A 21,688-nucleotide genomic window follows, 5' to 3' on the forward strand; every position below is an offset into this window, starting at 1 on the left:
GCTAGATAGTATATATGGGAGCTATCAATCATATATTTGCAACTTTTATGTACATTTAATATCATTCCAAAGTTGAAAGTTTTGTTTACTAGAAAAAATTTAAATTTTCTCTACATCACCTCATATACAAAAATCAATTCAGATGGATAACAAATTCGAAAGGTAAAACAATAAAGCTACTACAAGAAAATGTAGAGCATTCTCATTACCTTAAGTAGGAGGCAAAGCTTTCTAAGATAAGACACAAAAAATCTAACCAACACACACACACACACACACACACACACACACACACAAACACAAACACACACACACAGATAAGCTGGACTTTTTTGGTTGGATTCATGTGCTAGCATCCAGCCCAGTCAAATATTTTAAGTGATATTTTTCATAGTTTCCCTAATAATTTTAGATGTGTTGAACTAAAAACTTTCCTCCCAACCTGTAGTCTGCTATATTTTTAAAAATCTAGATCAATATCCAGAACTTATTTCTAAGGATTATATAACCTTTATTTGAAGTTGAGCCACCTTTCCTCTTTTGAATTAAACTAAGAAATTTTATTTACTCTGAAATCTTTTATTGACTTGCAAGACTGAAAATGAGAAATTTTGTTTTCCATCCCTGCTATTTTAGCACCATAGAAAGAGTCATAATACAAACTAAGAAAAACAATGTGGAGTGTTTTTCTCTGCACTGCTCACTATACCATCTCAGATCTTGTATGCATAACTATTCATAACACAAGCTGTGGACAGCAACAACTTCCTGCCTGCAACTCCCAAAACAAGTTTCATTGCTCTTATAACCCTGAAAATTCTGGCTCTTGTTTGTTTTTTTTTGTTGTTGTTATTTTTCGGGGGGTCTGATTTAAGTTTCATTTCTCTTATGAGGAATGTCTATTGTATGATCTGTAGAACTCCAACAGCAAAAGAACACGTGGATAATTTCCCTATCTTCTATGATATTCAAAAAGCGTATCTAAGTAGCATGGCTGGATAAGTTACAGTTCATGTATTTTGATTATATGTGTTCCACTAAAATATAAGAAGACAAACTTCACTTCTTATTTACCTCACAGATACCTTCAGTTCTATTTGCACAGTTTTTTGTCATCTGCTGATAAGTTTTTCATGGTCGACCAGAAAGTCATCTTTTATGTCATGGTAGATAACTTTTCCACTATTCATTGGATGCCTCTGAGCCGCTTCCACACATTCAAAGTCTTTAAAATTAAACGAGAAGAGAGATGGCAAGATATCAGTATGATGCGCATGAAGATCATCAGTGAACATATTGTGGATCACATCCAGAATGAAGTTGACTTCCTTTTCTGCATGGATGTGGATCAAATCTTCAGAGGAAAATATGGTTTGGAGACTCTGGGAGAGTCTGTAGCTCAGTTACATACTTACTGGTATAAGGCAAATTCTACAGTGTTGCCTTATGAGAGAAGTCAGTTATCAGAAGCTTATATACCTATGGGTGAGGGAGATTTTTATTATCATGCTGCTGTTTTTGGTGGTACTCCCATTCAGGTTCTCAATATTGCCAGGGAATGCTCCAAAGGAATCATGAATGACAAGAAAAATAACATTGAAGCAGTGTGGCATGATGAAAGCCACTTAAACAAATATTTCTTTCTCCATAAACCCACTAAAATCTTATCACCAGAATACTGCTGGGATTTATATCAAAAAAGGACTTCTGATATTAAAAACATTAAACTCTCTTGGGATATTAAGAATTATGAACTTCTTAGAGTGAATGATTAATTTTATAGCCCTTCCTTCATGTTTCTGGGCATCATTTTGTCTTATTGCTTAGAAAATTAGCACTGGATGAATTTTAGCATTAAAAGTTCAACTACCAAAAAGTCAGGCCCACCAACACAACAAACATTCTTTTCCTCACATTCATTTTGAGTCACATAATGTGGAACATAGTCATTATAGAATGAGTTTATTGAAATCAGATGGAGATGTAGTAGTTTCAAACCTTGTGTGAATGTTGAAGAAATATTATTTGTCAGATCACACAAGAACAGAATATAAAATAAAACCTGAAACATTTTAATTGATCCAAGAAGACGTAAATTTCTCATATTGCTTAAGAAAAGGGGTTGTTTAGTGGTATGGGGAAAGGAAGATTCTTGCTAATACGACCAGTAGGTAAAACCTTGAAGACATTAAAGATGGGCAGATAGTTACTTAAGAAAATTTGAGTCAGTCAAAAAAATACATATATATTGTTTTACAAACAAATGAAAATAAAATTTATAGAAAGAAAAACTAAAATATGCTATTTACTTTCCTTTTGAAAACCTATCCTTCCATCTTTTGCACAAATGAACAAGCACTTTCTTCCCCAAAAGGTCCCACACCATATCAGATGTCTAGGATTCCCAGATGATGGAGGATCCCAGCTGTTGGCAGGTTGGATATTTAGCAGAGGAGATATCAAGGCCATTGTTCATGAAAAGAAAGCTACCTTACTGAGCCCAGGAACAGGTTCCATCCCTGCCACCAAGGCCACTTTGTACATAGACCCATTGAGGAAGCACTGTGGTATCTACAGAAAGAGGCTGGCTGATCTTGCAGAATTGATTATCTCATTTACTGGATTACTGAGGATTTCCTCTACTGATATTGCTCTTTGGAGAACATTTTCATGGGACACATAAATCATCGCTGTGTGTGCCTATTTCCTAAGTCCATAAAGGACTTCATATTTTTTCACCAATTTTCCAATCTGTCCAAGTTCAATCTCATATAAAGTTATATTTCAATGGCTTGCAGATGCATACACTCACACTTTTAGTTTGTTCGATCAGAGAGCATTGAATTATTAATGGGTAGGCGAAGAAATAGTTCAAGTACCCATGGATCAAGCATCGATTCTCTACCTGGCCCATGCAAAGAGGTACAGACCTTGCTGTGTATACTGAACCTTTCATAGAGCCTTCTCTTCAAAATGTGCAGGGTTACCAGGTGCTCAATATATAGGTCAGAGTGGCACACCCAAATGCAGTAGATGTTGCCTCCAATATCCAGAGCACTATGCCTCTGAATTTAGTTAAAAGTGGTGCAAGGTACAGGATCTTGTCTAGAGCAGATATGCGTACCTGCTACTCAGAAATGTCACTGATGTGTCAGGCTCCTACGTTTTTATGGGCTATATTTGTATTAGCATGACATCTGCGATTCTTGCTATTTTCTACTCAAATGATCCAATTAGCTTGATGTCAACAATCATATCCTGTGAAATGTCTAGATGAGTTCAGTTCTGAGGTTTAAGGTGAAAGCAAACTGATTTTGATTGTCTTTACTAATTGATATGGGGAAACCACATTTATCTGAATACCAACTACTAGTTGATTTGCTCCAACAAAGATGCTCCTGGAAAAGTAGCTATCATTGGAGTCACCACTTAATTAACTTTACAGGGATTAATTTTCCAAATCCATCTGGCTTCTATATGGCCACACAAGTAAGTTAAACAAGGATGTGATGGGAATTAACAGCCTGTTAATTTTCAAGTCTTTAAATGGCAACACTAATCTTTACAAGTGTTAATATTTTTTTTTTTAAGAGAGAGAGAATTTTTTTTAATATTTATTTTTTAGTTTTCGGTGGACACAACATCTTTATTTTATTTTTTATGTGGTGCTGAGGATTGAATCCAGCGCCCCGCACATGCCAGGCAAGCGCGCTACCGCTTGAGCCACATCCCCAGCCCAATACTTTTTATTTACTATCTTAGTAGGAGAGATTTTCTACTGGTTTTCATTTGACTCTTAGCACTTTAGCCCTTACTCCTTGGGACAGACACTATTGCAAATATTCTACAAGTTGCTAGGTATAATATTCCAATCATAAATTCAGCAGTAGATTTTACTTTTATAAATTCTGGGACTTCTCTAAAATAAATTCAGGGCAAATTTTAATTTATCCTCCACTCTCCCTAAGTCTCAATTCTGTTCAGTAGACCACAATGGCATTTTCAGACTCTAGAAATAATGCTTCAACTCAGAACTAGCATCCATTCTTTATTTTCCTCCAAGTACACAGTCATTCTAGTAAGTGACTTGATGTCCTCCCTCAAGTTTAATAAGCAGGAAAATTCTTAGACCCTGTCACAGTTAACTAAGATAACATTAAATGCAGCATCTCAACTCCCCTTTATTCAAAGGACTCATAGTCTGTAAACTGACTTAGTTACAGGAACATATCAAGAGACCATTTATTACTATTATTATTATTATCATCATCATCATCACTCAGTTCTGGGGATTGAACCCAGGGGTGTGCTCTACCACTGAGCTACATTCTCAGCCCTTTTTATTTTTAATTTTGAGGCAGGGTCTCTCTGAGTTGCCGAGGCTAATGTCAAACTTGCAATCCTCCTGCCTCAGCCTCCCCCATAACTATTTGTCATGACAACTCAAGTTAGATTACCATCTCCAGGCCTAGATTTTGTTCAGTAATATAGTACCCATTGTTCTTACTGAAATTGAAGGCTCATTTCAGAATTTCCCCACACTGATTCATTTCTCAATGACTTAGTGAAGGAAAATGTCCTCAAAGCCTCACCCTCACTGGGGAGCACAGGGTGAAGGGAAATGGATTAAACATAATAAATTCATTCCAACATTCCTGCCTCCCTAAACCTTTGGATTTCTTCTACGTTATGCCAGTGAAATTATGACATCTAAACCTCATTAATTGTAGGCTACCACTGAATTCAAATCTTAGTTTAATAATCAAGAAAATTCTTAGACCTTGTCACAGTTAACTAAGATAACATTAAATCCAGAATCTCAAGTAAGTATACTTGTTTCAATAACTGTAACTCAGTCCAATTTTATATTCCGTTCATGTTGGTATAATATCCTTATAATCCATCCTTTTATGGGTTTACATACTAATACACATTAGCAAGAGCTTGAAATTCTTTTATGGTAGTAGCTGTCTCCTAGAGATCAAACTTTTTAACATGTATTTGACTCCAGATATTTGGTCTACAGGTAATGAAAACAAAAGCCCCTTGGAGATCCAATTATTTTGGATAGGAATATCAAAGCATTTTTAAGCAGGAAAAGTCTTGTCTCCTCAGAAATATGTTACTGACAAGGGACACTCCAGATTCATCTGACTCCACCCAAGTATTCTCATCCCACTTGTAGTCCAAGTCTTTCCAAGTTCTCTAATTTTAACACAAGATACTTTGAGAAGTTCTGATTAACCACGTCACAACATCACACAATTATATTTTTGGCCTTATTCTCAGTTGTATATGCTTTACACACACACACACACACACACACACACACACACACAATGGCCCCCAAAATTCATCTGGCTCTGTGTCTATGATTCAATCTGAGAGTTTAAATCTCTATGGATTTCTTAATTTATTTCCACAACTCCTTTTGCACAATCAGATGCGGCATTCCTTCCCACACATCTTGTACTCAGTATAACCACAACGTGGTGCTATAATACAGCAGCAATTTAGTTCTCAGTCTTCCCTTCAACTGATTTTTCTTCCCAAGTTTCTATAGATGATAAGGTAATCTAAATAACTGTGATGCCACTGTATGCCCAAGGTTTGTAGCAACCCTGTTCTACTTGTAAAAAGGTTTTATGTTAGTCCAACTCAAATGGGTGAACAACCCAATCCTAAAATCTCATTCTGAAAATCTGATTCTAAGGGTCTTTGGTAAATAGTTGCAAAAATACCATTATTCCCTCTCTGTATCCATAGCCATAGGAGAAAGGGGAATGGATTGAACATAATAAATTCATTACAACATTCTGCATTGCCCCCAGTTAACAGTCAGACATGTGAATACAGGCCAGAAAGCCCTAAGAAACCAATAGATGATTGTAGTTCCATGAGTGCTCCCTAGATAAGATTAAATGAGCCTGGTTCAGATCAACAGAAGCACACAAATGGCCAGACTCATGAAAAAAAAATAAAGCATTGTTGCTTCAACCCATTAAGGTTTTGGGTTGTTCGTTTTACAGTAAAAGCTGATTACCAGACCACTTCTGATACTAGAAATTATATCAAGAAGGATGAATCAGAAAATCTGGGTATTTCAAATGAGATATTTTAGTGTCAGAATTGGTTATACAGATGATGAAATTGCTAAGTAATTAAATGGAACAACAAAGAAACTGAGAAGGTATGACGGTCTCTAGTGCCAGAAGGACACAGGAAAGCCAAAAACCAGGATCATCAGTAACTGCAAGGAGTGGGAAGAGAAAGAGGAGATTTCTGCTCATATCAGCTTCCACACTGAAAAGAAGAATACTGCTGCTTCTCAGATTCAGAGTTATCTCTAAAAGAAAGATGCTCAGATTCTGGGCAACTAAAACATAAAAATGTACATTATGTAGTATGAATGTTTTATGTTTAAGAATTTTATACAGTATGAGCTCTTTTGTGTGCGTGACTTCTTTCACTGTATAATTATTTTAAGATTCATTTATGTTGTGGTGTATATCAATACTTCACTCTTCTTTATTATTCAATAGTATTCTAATGAATGGATATGCCACAGTTTATTTAATCATTCATCATTTTTTGTCTTGGTGTCAGGAGTAGGATAATCATTCATCTATTAATCATTCATCTATTGAAAGCTATTTCCAGTTTTTGGCTATTACTAATAAAACTACTATGAACAATCACATATGGCTCTTTTTATAGACATATACTTCCATTTATCTGAATAAATACCTAAGAGTAAAACTGCCAGATTGTATAAGTGTGTTCTTAGCTTGTTAAGAAACTGCAAACTCTTCTCCAAAGCACCTGTATCATATTATATTCCCACCAACAGCATATGAGAGATCCAGTTCTCTATATTCTCACCAGCACTTAGTTTTCTTAATTTTAGCCATTCCCTTAGGAGTGCAGTAATTTAATATTCTGGTTTTAATTTGCATTTGCCTGAAGACTAACAACATTGACCATCTTCTCATGTATACATTGGCCTTCTACATCCTTAGATTCAACCAACTGTGGATCAAAAATATTTTTTAAAAAATTATACCTGTACTGTACATGCACAGAATTTTTCTTGTCAATATTCCCTAAACAATATAGTATAACAATTACTTACACATTGCATTGGGCATTATAAGTAATCCAGAGATGATTGAAAGTATACTGGAGAGTGTATGTTAGCTTATACCCCAATACTACACCATTTTATATAAGCAATTTGAACATCACAGACTTTGGCATTTGTAGGTCCTGGGACCAACACCTCATAAATACTAAGGAGTGACTACACTTATTGTGTGTGTGTGTGTGTGTGTTTCTGGTGATGTGGTTATTCAAATCTTTTGTCTATTTTTTAAAAAACTATTTCTCCTAATCTGAAGCTTTCTTTATTGTTTTTTTCTGTTTTATTTTTTTAAATATTTATTTATTCTAATTAGGTATATATGACAGCAGAATGCATTTTGGTTCACTATACACAATTGCAGCACAACTTTTCATTTCTCTGGTTGTACACAATGCAGTGTCGCAACATATGTGCAGTCATGCATGTACCTAAAGTAATGATGTCCATCTCATTCCACCATCTTTCCTGCCCATGTTTCCTCCCTTCCCCTCAGTCCAATCAAAGTTCCTCCATTTTGGAGATTCCTTGGAAAATTTGGAACAGAACCACAATTTGACCCAGCTATCCCACTCCTCAGTGTATACCCAAAGGACTTAAAGTCAGCATACTATTGTAATGTAGCCACATCAATGTTTATAGCAGTTCAATTCACAACAGCTAAACTGTGGAATCAACCTAGATGCCCTTCAATAGATGAATATATAAAGAAACTGTAGTATATATACACAATGGAATATTACTCAGCATTAAAAGAGAATAAAATTATGGCATTTGCAGGTAAATGAATGAAGTCGGAGAATATCATGCTCAACAAACCATTCCCCCTAAACCAAAGGCCAAATGTTCTCTCTGATAAGTGAATGCTGATCCATAACTGGTGGGGTGGGTGGGGAAAATGGAAGAACTATGTTTTCTTAATATTTAATGACTTTAGATTTTACATTTAGGTCAATGATACATTTAGAATTAATTTTTGTGTATGATGACAAACTGACTTTTTGGTTTTATTTTTGCTTATGGATATTCAATTATTCCAGAGCCACTTTAAAAAACTATTCTTTCTCCAATAAATTGTCTTTTTTATGTTTCAAAAGTAAGTTGTTTATGTATATGTGGGTTTATATATGGACTCTATTCTTTTCCAATAACCTCTTTGTCTAAATTAAAAACCATATGGTCTTTTGTTGTTGTTGTTGTTGTTCTTTTTAGATATACATGATATTAGAGTGTATTTTAGCATATTATACATACATGGAATATAACTTATTCTAATTAGGATTCTATTCTTTTGGTTGAACATGATGCAGAGTTACCCTGATAGTGTATTCAAATACAAGGATAGGAAAGTTATGTCCAATTAATTCTACTGTCCTTCCTACTGCCTCCCCCCTCCATTCCCTTCATTCCCCTTTGTCTAATCTAATAGACTTCTATTCCACCCTTTCCTACCCTCCCTTGTTATGGTATAGCATTCATGTATTAGAGAGGACATTTGGCTTTTAGTTGTTTGAAACTGTCTTATTTCATTTAGCATGATATTCTCCAGTTACATCTACTTATTGGCAAATGTCTTAATTTCATTCTTATTTATGGCTGAGTAATATTCCATTGTGTGTATATACCACATTTTCTTTATACATTCATCTGTTGAAGAACACCTAGGTTGGTTCCATAGCTTGGCTATTGTGAATTAAGCTGATGTGGCTGTATCATGGATTTAATGCAATTCTTATTAAAATTCCAATGATGTTCTTCATAGAAATAGAAAAAGCAGTCATAAAATTCATTTGGAAAAATAAGAGGCCCAGAATAGCCAAAGCAATCCTTAGCAAGGAAAGTGAAGAAGGAGGCATCACAATACAAGACCTTAAATTATACTACAGAGCTATTGTAACAAAAACGGCATGGTATTGGCACAAAAATAGATATGAAGACCAATGGAACAGAATAGAAGTCACAGAGACATACCCATATAAACACAGTTATCCCATGTGGTCTTGATTACTATGTCTTCAAATCTAAAATTATGTCAAAATTAAAATAACTTTTAAAAATGTAAACAAAGATTGAATAGAAAATTAACAGGTTATGAGCAGTTTAGAAAATATAATGGCTTTAAACAAGTGAGAAGATGCCCAATAATAGTATTAATAGGATAAATCAATACACTGATGTCGAAAGCTCATTATACAACCTCTATAGAAAGCAGTGTAATGATATTTACTTAAATTTTAAATGAGTTTAAGTTTTCCTTTAAATATATATTTTTAATTGTAGGTGGACACAATACCTTTATTTTATTTTTACGTGGTGCTGAGGATCAAACCCAGTGCCTCATGTATGCCAGGCAAACGCTCTACCACTGAGCCACAACCCCAGCCCTAAATGAGTTTAAGTTATGGCCCAGAAATTTCATTTGGAATTTATCTTGCAACATAAATACGAGGAACTTGTCCTTCACTATTTGTTCAATGAGTGCTTATAAAGAATGTTCAAGCACTTCACTGTGGAATTTCTTATAAGAGCAAAAATAGTAAACAATCTAAATGTCTAGCAATATGGAAAACATCTTAAATAAATGATACATTCATGTAACTAAAAACAGTTCACCCACAGAAAAAGAATGAGCCACATTTGTATGAAGTATAATGGAATGATCTTCAAAATATTTTGTTGAGTGAGAAATTGAAAGTACTAAGAATATATTTAGTATGCTGTCATTTGCATTAAAAGGGAACTATATAAAAATATACATGTCTCTATTGGCACAGAATAATTATAGAATAAATCCCAAGAAATTGTGAAGAGTGGTCAATACTGGGGATGGGGCGACAAGAGGAGTCAGGTGATAGGGTAGAAGATGACTCAATGTACACTATAACACTCTTTTTTTTTCTCTTAGAATCTTTTATTGTGTGCACACACGCACATCTTTTTAAATAAGAAAAACAAATTTATTTATTTATTTATTTTTTCTTTATTGGTTGTTCAAAACATTGCAAAGCTCTTGACATATCATATTTCGTACATTAGATTCAAGTGGATTATGAACTCCCATTTTTACCCCAAATACAGATTGCAGAATCATATCGGTTACACATCCACATTTTTACATAATGCCCTATTAGTAATTGTTGTATTCTGCTACCTTTCCTATCCTCTACTATCCCCCCTCCCCTCCCCTCCCATCTTCTCTCTCTACCCCATCTACTGTAATTCATTTCTCTCCTTGTTTTTTTTTCCTATTCCCCTCACAACCTCTTATATGTAATTTTGTATAACAATGAGGGTCTCCTTCCATTTCCATGCAATTTCCCTTTTCTCTCCCTTTCCCTCCCACCTCATGTCTCTGTTTAATGTTAATCTTTTCTTCCTGCTCTTCCTCCCTGCTCGTTTTTAGTTGCTTTCATTATATCAAATAAGACATTTGATATTTGTTTTTTAGGGATTGGCTAGCTTCACTTAGCATAATCTGCTCTAATGCCATCCATTTCCCTGCAAATTCCATGATTTTGTCATTTTTTTAGTGCTGAGTAATACTCCATTGTGTACAAATGCCACATTTTTTTATCCATTCATCTATTGAAGGGCATCTGGGTTGGTTCCACAGTCTAGCTATTGTGAATTGTGCTGCTATGAACATCGATGTGGCAGTATCCCTGTAGTGTGCTCTTTTAAGGTCTTCAGGGAATAGTCCGAGAAGGGCAATAGCTGGGTCAAATGGTGGTTCCATTCCCAGCTTTCCCAGGAATCTCCATACTGCTTTCCAAATTGGCCGCACCAATTTGCAGTCCCACCAAATATTTATTTAGTTGTAGATGAATACACAGTATCTTTATTTATTTTTATGTGGATCAAACCCAGTGCTTCACACATGCGAGTCAAGCGCTTAACCACTGAACTACAGCCCAGCCCAACAAATTTAGTTTTAAATGGGAAGGGAGAACAATGGTGCATATTAAGTTAAGCATGACTACGTCAGAATAGTGTGATTAAAAGTGATCATTTTTCCTTTGTGTTTTTATGTACTTGTATTTTATAACAGGAAAATGTATTATTTCTATAATCATAAAATAAATACTTTTAAAACACTCAAAGAAAAGATTTGGTCTGCCTAGAATAACTAGACAACATCTAAATGAGGATAAAAAAGAAAGACTGCTGCACTTTATCCCTGTCAAACACACACATATACACATAACACACCATTTGAATAAAGATCAGTCACAAAGCTAAGGAAGTACAACAAAGGTAACTAAAGGTAGAACATTTTAAAATCCTTTAAGTTTTCAAATGAGACAAAGTTCTATTGTTTTGTAGCAATGATAGCGACTTGCCACCAGATGACTCATTATGACAGTGCCTTTCTAACACTTTCATCATCAAAAGAATCTGGTGACATCATCAGTAATAGAAGGCTCAAACAGTACGAGAGTGGTATTGAATTCAATTTTCTGTTCTTCTATACACTTAAAAATATAATGCCTGGGAAACAATCTATCCTAGTACTTCTCTTTAGATCATCAAGACTGAAGGTAAAGTACTTTTAGGAAGTAACTATGTAAAATTTGGGGTAATTATGGCAAAATCATAGGTAGCGCTCATCCCCAAATCTTGGCCTTAAAAGCACACTGTATAGAATAATATGTAACACATCAACATCACTGGACTTAAAAAAAAAAGTCACTGAGGTTATAATGACAGAAAATAATCTGGCTAGATGGGCCACAGTCTTGATATAGTGTTTCAAATGATCTTTAGTGTCATTGCTGAGACACTAAAGTTATACCCAAATGAAGCCTGCCCAATGTGATATTAGCTATAGAAATATAAAGCACATATGTTACTTTAAGTATTCTGGAGCTATACTGAAAAATAGTAAGAAGAAACAGATTAAATTGCTTTTAATATTTTACTCACTATATCCGAAATTTTATTTCAGCAAGTAGTCAATATAAAAACTTATGAGACATCTTAAATTCTTTTTCTCCTACTAAATCTTCTTATAAGGATATACCAGCCATATCTGACTAATGGCCATTGTATTATAAAGTACAGATTTAAAACATCTGCTCATTAAATGTGTTCAAAAATTAAATATCAGAAGCCTCTATTTTACTCCAATACAAAATATGAAGGCAAAACCTACTGTTGGCGGACGCCTACCAAAAACCATCTTATGCTTGTGAACATCTAATACCTCCAGTATAAACAAGCTCAATGCAATGGCTGGAGCCAAAGATTCCACTTTAGAATTTAATACCTTTAATTTAGACTTTTAATTACTGTTTACAAGGATATACTTGGGTGAGAGCTCAAATATTTTTAGGTTACTACTCTTATAGTCTTTGAATAAATTATTGGTCTTTTTATCTTTATTAAGAAAACATATAAAATCAACATTGGGACAGTATAGATCCCAGGGCATGTCTATCAGGCAACAATGGCCAGCATCTCATTAAGGGGTTCTTCTTCCTGCCCAGGATAATCCAAGCTACCATAAAATTTACAATCTCAAATAATTTGTAAATAACAAAGCACAAATACTCAAATATATTTACAGAAAGCAAAGCCCCTGACAGATCTAGTCCATATGTATTCTCGAACTAGGCAAAGGGAAAATGGCTATGGTGGTTTATTTAAGGGGTACATCAAAGGCAGGGATAAGGTTTCAAGGGAGGAGTCTTGCTCCTGATGTCTTGCAGTCGGCAGGTTGACTGACGTCTTGGAAGATCTCAGGTGCAGTGTGGACCACAGTAGAGTGGGATAGAGATTCTCATTGTCCCTGAGCAGTTGGCCAGAGGAAATGTCCACTGGTCATTCCCAGACACCAGATGTGTCTATCCATGAGGCTTTCATGCACAGTGACCCACATGCAATCATGGACGGCTTCTGACACATGTCTCCAAAATTACCTTTTTATTCTCAAAAAAGCATAAGTGAAATAGGAGGGTTTTATTGAACGTCCTTTATGCAGTCAGGGTGAACTTTGATAAAGGAATGCAAAGGAAGCTCCACAGACACTTCATCCCTAATCCAAAAATCAACAGTTGACATCCTAAAAAATTTTTCAGGCACTTCAAGGAGAAGAGGTGGTTTCCCTTAATTAAGTATGCTTTCTTCCTGAGGCTGAGTTATCTAGAATCAGACACTGAGATTGGTGACCAAATTTCCATACATTAATATGTTAGAAGAGGGTGAAGAAGCAGTTTTACTTTCCAAAAAAATTTTTCTCTTCCTTTTCTAGAAAAGAATTAATTCTAAAAAAAAAATACTGCTATTGATTTTATTTGCTTTATTGTTGACATGGATTGAGCATCATTTCAGGTAAATATAAAATATTGATGAATCTTTATCTTTAATGATTGATAGAACTGATCTAAAATAATGAGCTTTAGTCAAAAAATAAATTAATCAGAATTATCTCTTATTTGAGGAAACAATGCATTAATTATTTTCATATTTTTAACTCTGAATACATATTTATTGACCCTCTTCTTGGTGCTAGGACCTGTTCTAGGTGGTGGAAAACAGCAATGACCTAAAGTAACTTCTCTTACGGAGCTTTACACTCTATGTGGAGACGGAAAATAAGCAAAGAAGTATATAATATAATGTCATGGATATTATATTTTATATAATAATTCTAGGCAGAAAGAAATAAGGCAAGGAAAGAGGATAGTTTCAGACTGCTGTTTGGGGAAATTTTAAACTTAAAAGTTCCATCCAATGTGAACAGAACTAAAAGCAACTTGCTATAGAAACCTGGCTATACCAGAGAAAAAAATTGTTAACCTACTAAAATTCTCTCATAGAAAAATTAAAATTCAAATTCTGACCTCCTCCATGTTGTCCTTTTATGATCTTTTTCATAAGTAATGCAATATTACTGAATGCTGTTTTGAATCATAGCTATATTGTAAGAGCTATATAAGAGCTAATGACTTTTTAAATAAACCCTATTTCTTTGATATTATATTCTACACATTATTTACCCTCTAAGGGTATTGTACCTTAATGAAAACAGGCTGCTGGCCAGTTATATAATATTAATTTTTGAAGATAATAAAGGGCTTAGTAAAATAGAAATAACAGATCATCAGCTTATTGCAGGCCTGGATTTGTCACATACTCCATAACTGTAGCATTATGCTTAACATATAAAAAGTGTTTAGCTTGTTATGGCTAACAAAAGAGTGGGTGGATGAAATTAAAATCTAGATATTGTAATGTTATTCCAATAATAATAGGCATTTGTTTAAATTTAAAACTAATTTTTTTTGTTTATCTAAAGAATAAAGAATCACTTACAGAAGATGTATATCTGCTGGTAAGAATCTGTCCTATAAATACTCTACCAACTACTGAGGGCAAATTGGTTGCAATTAGATGGGTTATAATAGTGATGGTGGAGAAAACAGAAAACTAGATTGAATTCCATAGAAGCAACCACTGATAAATTTCTTGGATAGCAGTTCAGAAATAGTCTATGCTCATGAGCATACCTGTATCTACGAGTTTATATAAACTTGTGTATGTAAACACCTCCAAATTTTGCTCACTTAACACACTCCACTTACACTAGACAAGTTTTTGACATTTGCTGTAGTTCAGATGTCTCTATCCAGTAAGTACAACATTTTTCTTTAGATTATGATAGTCTCCCTTTAATCAACTGTGTTTTCTACCATTGATCATGGTGTAAGAACCCCAAAATAGTGAAACCAACCTTCAAAAGAATAAACTTTTAAAAAGTCCTATATTTGCCACTGTATATTTTTAATGTTTGCAATTTGAAAGATCAGCTTCCTGAGGAATCCAATAACAAAATATTTTTAGCTGAAGACACCTATGAAAATATAAAGAAAAGCATTCTTTAAGGTTCCTAAATTTATTTCAAAATAATGACAGATTCATAAGCAGTTTCAGAGACCATGTATACCTTTCATCCAGTTTCCCCCAATGTTACATCTCAAATCATCAAAATCAGGAAATTAACATTGAAGCAGGTGCATATATAGCTATATAATCTTATCATATGTGTAGATTCATGTAACTACCATGGCGATCAAGATACAAAAGCATCCCATTACCACAAAATGTCCCATTTGAACTCATGTGTAACTCTCTCCTCCAGACCCTCCTTACCCTCTGGTATTACAACTAATTTCTTTTCTTTTTTTTTTTTTAAAGAGAGAGTGAGAGAGGGAGAGAGAGAGAGAATTTTAATATTTATTTTTTAGTTATTGGCGGACACAACATCTTTGTTTGTATGTGGTGCTGAGAATCGAACCCGGGCCGCACGCATGCCAGGCGAGCGCGCTACCGCTTGAGCCACATCCCCAGCCCCACAACTAATTTATTTTCAAATGCTAAAATTTGGCACTTGGAGAGCATTTTATAAATGAGGTCATATAGTGTATGACTTATTGAGATGAGCTTTTTTTCACTCAGCATAAGGCTGAAATTCGAAGCAGGTTGTTGTGTTTAACAATACTTCCCTCTTTTTCATTGTTGGGTGAGATTCTACAAATAAATGCATCGAAGTTTGTTTCACCAGGGACATTTTGGTTGACAGTTACTTTCTTGGAGCACTATGCCACTTCCTTTTGGCCTCCATGGTTTCTGGTGAAACATCCACCCACAAGGGCATTGTAGAGATGGAGGCCACAGTATCTGGCTGGAGCAGAATAATCAGTCTCTGTCCTGCTAGTTGCCCTTTTCCTGTTTTTTTATTCCAACCCAATTATTTCAACACATAACAGAGTACCTACCACATAGTAAGCTACTAAAGATTAAAATGAATTAATTAAATCTATATTTCTAACTTTCTATCTATTATATCTTTCTATCTACTCTGTTCATTTTAAAAATATGTCTCCACCCACTCATCCCCACCCCCAAGAACCATGCTCCTCCTCACCTTTCTAAATTTGGTCATGACTTCAAACACATTCCTCTTTCTTGGACTAGCCCTTATCCTTCCAGGCCCACTTTACCTACACCTTCTCAAAAGGGTTTTCCTTAACCTCAAATTCATGTTGGATGCCCCACTCATCCACCAGACTCTGCTTTTCATGTTGGATGCCCCACTCATTCACCAGACTCTGATGCATCAACCAAACTCTGCTTTTCTCTATTAGCACTTTCTCCTCTGGCCCATAAGTATCTATCAGTACTCTTTCCTGCTCTTCTGTATGCTTCCTGTGCATAGTTGTGGGACCAGCACCAGAGTGTGCCTGTCATATTATAGAAACTCAACAAATATTTATTGAGAGAAAGGATTACTCAATTTGACTTTTCTCTTTGTACCTAGGAATGATCAAATAGAAGAACCTCAGCTCTCAAAATGGTTTAATTCTAAGTAAGAACAAAAAATTCTGCTCACAAAATTGTAACTCAATTTGAAGAAGGGGAATTTTTTCTATCAACAAATTGTACATAATGGAGGTACCATTAGGATTTTCTGCTTTTAAAGCTTTTTACATATAAATATAGGGTCCATTTACCAAGAATCAAGCAGTTGAGAGTAGTAATGAGGAAGCTGTCATACTCTACCTTGTTTAACATTCCTGGTATTATTAGAGGAAAGAAATGTATTTTAAAATAGCATGAAAATGCCATTAGTGGCTACTCTTGATTTTGGTATTAACACTCAAGGAAGAACCTTATTATTTTTAATGGTTATTTAATATTCCATTTTATGGTCATATATCAATTTATTTCCCCAATTCCCTGTTAACTTTGTACTGTTTGCAATTGGGGGGCTATTGTAAGTAATATTCCAATAAATATCCTTGTATATTTATTATATCATTGTGTAAATTTATCTGTAGGATAAATTCCTAGGGTGAGTCATCAGTCAAAAGGATATAGATTGTAAAGTTGATTCAGGTTGCTCAACTACTCTTTAATAATTGTACCATTCATTTTCTAATCAGCAGTGGATAAATTTTATTAATATTTTATTTATTTTGTTATATTTATTCTTGGTACTAGACTAGTAATATCAAATATTTTATTATTAGCAAAACAGTTAAAAGATATTTCAATTTTATTCTCATTTCTCAAACTGAGTTTGAGCATCTTTTATAATTTATTTGTATCGCCTCTTCTGTGAATTTTTTTCAAACTTATGTTTTTAACAGACTGCAGGTACACAAAATTAGATAAACAACAATCCTTGGTTCATGGCATTTATTGTCATTGGTTCAAAAGAAGCCCATATACCATTTATTTGTTTGCTGTCATGCTTACTTATTTATTTGTTTGTTTATTTATTTATTATTTAGGCAATGCTGGGGATTGAACCCAGAACCTCCTGCATGCTAGGCAAGTGCTCTACCACTGACCCATATCCCTAGTCCCATTTTGCTTATTTATTTATTTTTTTGGCAGGGGGATACCAGGGATTGAACTCAGGGGCACTCAAACACTGAGCCATGTCTCCAGCCCTATTTTGTATTTTATTTAGAGACAGAGTCTCACTGAGTTGCTTAGTGCCTCACTTTTGCTGGGGCAGGCTTTGAACTCGCAATCCTCCTGCCTTAGCCTCCCAAGCTGCTGGGATTATAGGTGTGTGCTACCATGGATGGCTTGCTTATTTATTTTTAATGAAAAAAAAAATTACAGCCATTAGTAATTTCAACATCTGCCTTTGTGTCTTTTCCTATCTTCCTCACTTGACCCTCTAAAATAGCTACTTTCCTGAAATTGGTTCATCATTCATGTGTATCTGTTTGTATGGAACCCAGAGTTCTCACATGCTAGGCAAGCACTCTACCACTGAGCTACATCCCAGCCCTTTATTTTTTAATTTTATTTTAAGAGAGGGTCTCATTAAGTTGCCCAGGCTGGCCTTGAACTTCTGATCCTCCTGTCTCAGCCTCCAGAGTTATTAGAATTAGAGGCAGTATCACCATGCCCAGCTTCTTTTTAAAAAAAATATATTTATATCCTTTATATGTGTTCTGGGAGAAAAGTCCATTTAAAAATTTTGGTTGTTTATAACTATTAAGAGGTTATCATGCTTCGTGTAGTTTCCAGGGACTTATATTTTTCCCCTTTATTCATCTGGAAATTATCACTAACATTCATGTTGATGGCTGTATAATAATTTACTGTGCAACTATCAATTTATCAATTTATTTATTTGCTGTCCTATTAATGGGCACTTGAATGATTTCTAGGTTTTTAATATTAAGATCAGTGTTGCTATAAATGTTTATATACATTTCTTTTTGAGTTGAAGTGTAATCTCTGAATGTGAATGTTGAACCTACGAGTGAGTGCCAATATTATTTTCCAAAGTGGGTGTACCAACTTAAATTCATCCACCAGCAATAAACAAGAGAGCCTGTGGGTGTGCATGCTCTCAGATACCCAGTATTGCCAATAGAATGGACATAAACTTTTTCTTTGTGGCCTTCTGCATTTCTCTGATCAATAAAGCAATGGAATATGTCTTTATGTGCTTCATCTTCAGTGAATGTGTTCATATATTTTCACCTGTTTCTGTCAAATTATTTGAATTCCGTTTGTTTATTTATAAAATATGTTTTTGATACTAATTCTCTGTCAGTGACGTGCATCACAAGTGCTTTCCCTCAATTACATATAGATAAAACTGCTGCCCGACATCTATCTCTGGCCTCATCTTAACTACTGTCTCCCTCACTCGCTCCACTGCAGCACTCTGTCCTCTCTGCTATCCCTCACATAAGTGAAGCCTGCTCTCTTCCCAGGACTTTGTTTCTTTTGTTCCTTTAAATGGCCAAATGGCTCATTCTTGCACTTCTTTCAAGACTCCTCCCAAATTTTACTTCATCAGTGAAGGCTTCTCAACCACCCTGTATAAAATGCCACCCCCCAATAGTAACAAAAACACCCCCAATAGTAACAAAAACAGCATGGTACTGGTACCAAAACAGGCGGGTGGACCATGGTACAGAATAGAGGACACAGAGACTAATCCACAAAGTTACAAATATCTTATGTTTGATAAAGGGGCTAAAAGCATGCAATGGAGGAAGGATAGCATCTTCAACAAATGGTGCTGGGAAAACTGGAAATCCATATGCAGCAAAATGAAACTGAATCCCCTTCTCTCGCCATGCACAAAAGTTAACTCAAAATGGATCAAGGAGCTTAATATCAAATCAGAGACTCTGCGTCTGATAGAAGAAAAAGTTGGCTCTGATCTACATATTGTGGGGTCGGGCTCCAAATTCCTTAATAGGACGCCCATAGCCCAAGAGTTAATAACAAGAATAAACAAATGGGACTTACTTAAACTAAAAAGTTTTTTCTCAGCAAGAGAAACAATAAGAGAGGTAAATAGGGAGCCTACATCATGGGAACAAATTTTTACTCCTCACACTTCAGATAGAGCCCTAATATCCAGAGTATACAAAGAACTCAAAAAATTAGACAATAAGAAAACAAATAACCCAATCAACAAATGGGCCAAGGACCTGAACAGACACTTCTCAGAGGAGGACATACAATCAATCAACAAGTAATGAAAAAATGCTCACCATCTCTAGCAATCAGAGAAATGCAAATCAAAACCACCCTAAGATACCATCTCACTCCAGTAAGATTGGGAGCCATTATGAAGTCAAACAACAACAAATGCTGGCGAGGATGTGGGGAAAAAGGTACACTTGTACATTGCTGGTGGGACTGCAAATTGGTGCGGCCAATTTGGAAAGCTGGGAATGGAACCACCATTTGACCCAGCTATTGCCCTTCTCGGACTATTCCCTGAAGACCTTAAAAGAGCGTACTATAGGGATACTGCTTGCAACATCGATGTTTATAGCAGCACAATTCACAATAGCTAGACTGTGGAACCAACCCAGATGCCCTTCAATAGATGAATGGATAAAAAAATGTGGCATTTATACACAAGGGAGTATTACTCTGCATTAAAAAATGACAAAATCATGGAATTTGCAAGGAAATGGATGGCACTAGAGCAGATTATGCTAAGTGAAGCTAGGCAATCCCTAAAAAACAAATGCCAAATGTCATCTTTGATATAGGGAGAGCAACTAAGAACAGAATAGGGAGGAAGAGCATGAGAAGAAGATCACCATTAAACAGGGTCAAGAGAGGGGAGGGAAAGAGAGAGAGAACGGAAACTGCATGGTAAAGGAAGGAGACCCTCATTGTTATACAAAATTACATATAAGAGGAAGTGAGGGGAAAGGGGAAAAAAACAAGAGAGAGAAATGAATTACAGTAGATGGGGTAGAGAGAGGAGAGGGGAGGGGAGGGGGGGATAGTAGAGGATAGGAAGGGCAGCAGAATACAACAGACACTAGTATGGCAGTATGTAAAAACGTGGATGTGTAACCGATGTGAATCTGCAATATGTATACGGGGTAAAAATGGGAGTTCATAATCTGCTTGAATCAAATGTATGAAATATGATATGTTAAGAGCTTTGTAATGTTTTGAACAACTAATAATAAAATAAATAAATAAATAAATAAATAAAACCAAGAATCCATAAGTAGAAAAAAAAATGACACACCCTCCGAGCTTTCTTCTTTCCATTGTATTTATGGACATAGCCTGGCATACCATGTATTTGCTTGTTCATTTATTGTCTCTCTTCACTAGAATGTACCTAGACATAGTAGAGGCTCAATATTTGTAGAATAAAGAAATGTATGAAGCCTTCTGTCTAGTTGCAGTGACTAACTTCCTAAAACTGTAATAATGGTGAAGTCAGTGTTCTTTAATTGGAAGGCTTGGACTTTTTAAAATTAAGCATCACATTGGCTGTTATATGAAGATACGTACTCAGAAAAGAAAAGAAATGACTTCTTTAATGTGTGAGGTATCAGGAAAGACACATATTGTCAGATCTTTTAAAAAGAAAAAAAAACTATAAGCTTTAACTAAAATGAAAGACAGATGTCTCAGAATAGCCAAGGAAAGTGTGAAAAACAAAGTTAATAAAATTTTATGTTAACAAATATCAGAACATACTTTAACACCAATTTAAGTAAATCAACAAGATAGGTCAGAGGAATAGTGAACCTGGGATTAGATCACAGTGTATGTGAAAGTATAACAAAGATAGTGTTTTAAAAATCAGTGAGAAAAGGACGAATCATTAATGCTGGCACTACCGGCAATCCAAATGGAGAAAAAAGTGGACCCCATCAAACACCATCTTATTCCTGGTGAATTTATTTAAAGTTAATCAATTTTATTTACTTAATTAATAAAATCAATTTGCTTATTTTAAGATGAATGAAAAAATAAAAGAATAAAAATCTTGTTAGAAAATCTATAAGACACTAGGTACAGAGGCACATACCAGTAATCCCAGCAATCTGGGAGGCTAAGGCAGAAGGATCTCTAGTTCAAAGCCAGCCTTAACATCTTACTAAGACTCTGTCTCAAAGCTAAAAATAAAGGGCTGTGAATGTGTCCCTGGGTTCAATCTCTGAAACCAGAAAGAAAAAACAAAAGTCTACAAGACAACACACGAATCTAGTCAAGAAAGAGATCTTAACTAATGCTGGAAGA

General features: G+C 35.1%; 1 protein-coding gene and 1 long non-coding RNA gene across 2 annotated transcripts in view; one reads left to right on the forward strand and one right to left on the reverse strand.

Annotated features, from left to right (window-relative positions):
- The window catches only part of LOC308640460, an 81,155-nt gene that overhangs the window by 22,241 nt on the left and 37,226 nt on the right, over nt 1-21,688 (reverse strand). The window lies entirely within an intron of this gene.
- The window catches only part of LOC308634380 (N-acetyllactosaminide alpha-1,3-galactosyltransferase-like 1), a gene marked incomplete at both ends in the record, with an annotated part of 49,259 nt that overhangs the window by 20,835 nt on the left and 6,736 nt on the right, over nt 1-21,688 (forward strand). The window contains one exon of the mRNA XM_081268218.1: nt 16,458-16,505. Coding sequence (XP_081124344.1) covers nt 16,458-16,505 — 48 coding nt within the window. The remainder of the gene's footprint in view (nt 1-16,457; nt 16,506-21,688) is intronic.

Source organism: Spermophilus citellus (genome assembly GCF_964194105.1).
Source record: "Spermophilus citellus genome assembly, chromosome: 2".
NCBI lineage: Eukaryota > Metazoa > Chordata > Mammalia > Rodentia > Sciuridae > Spermophilus > Spermophilus citellus.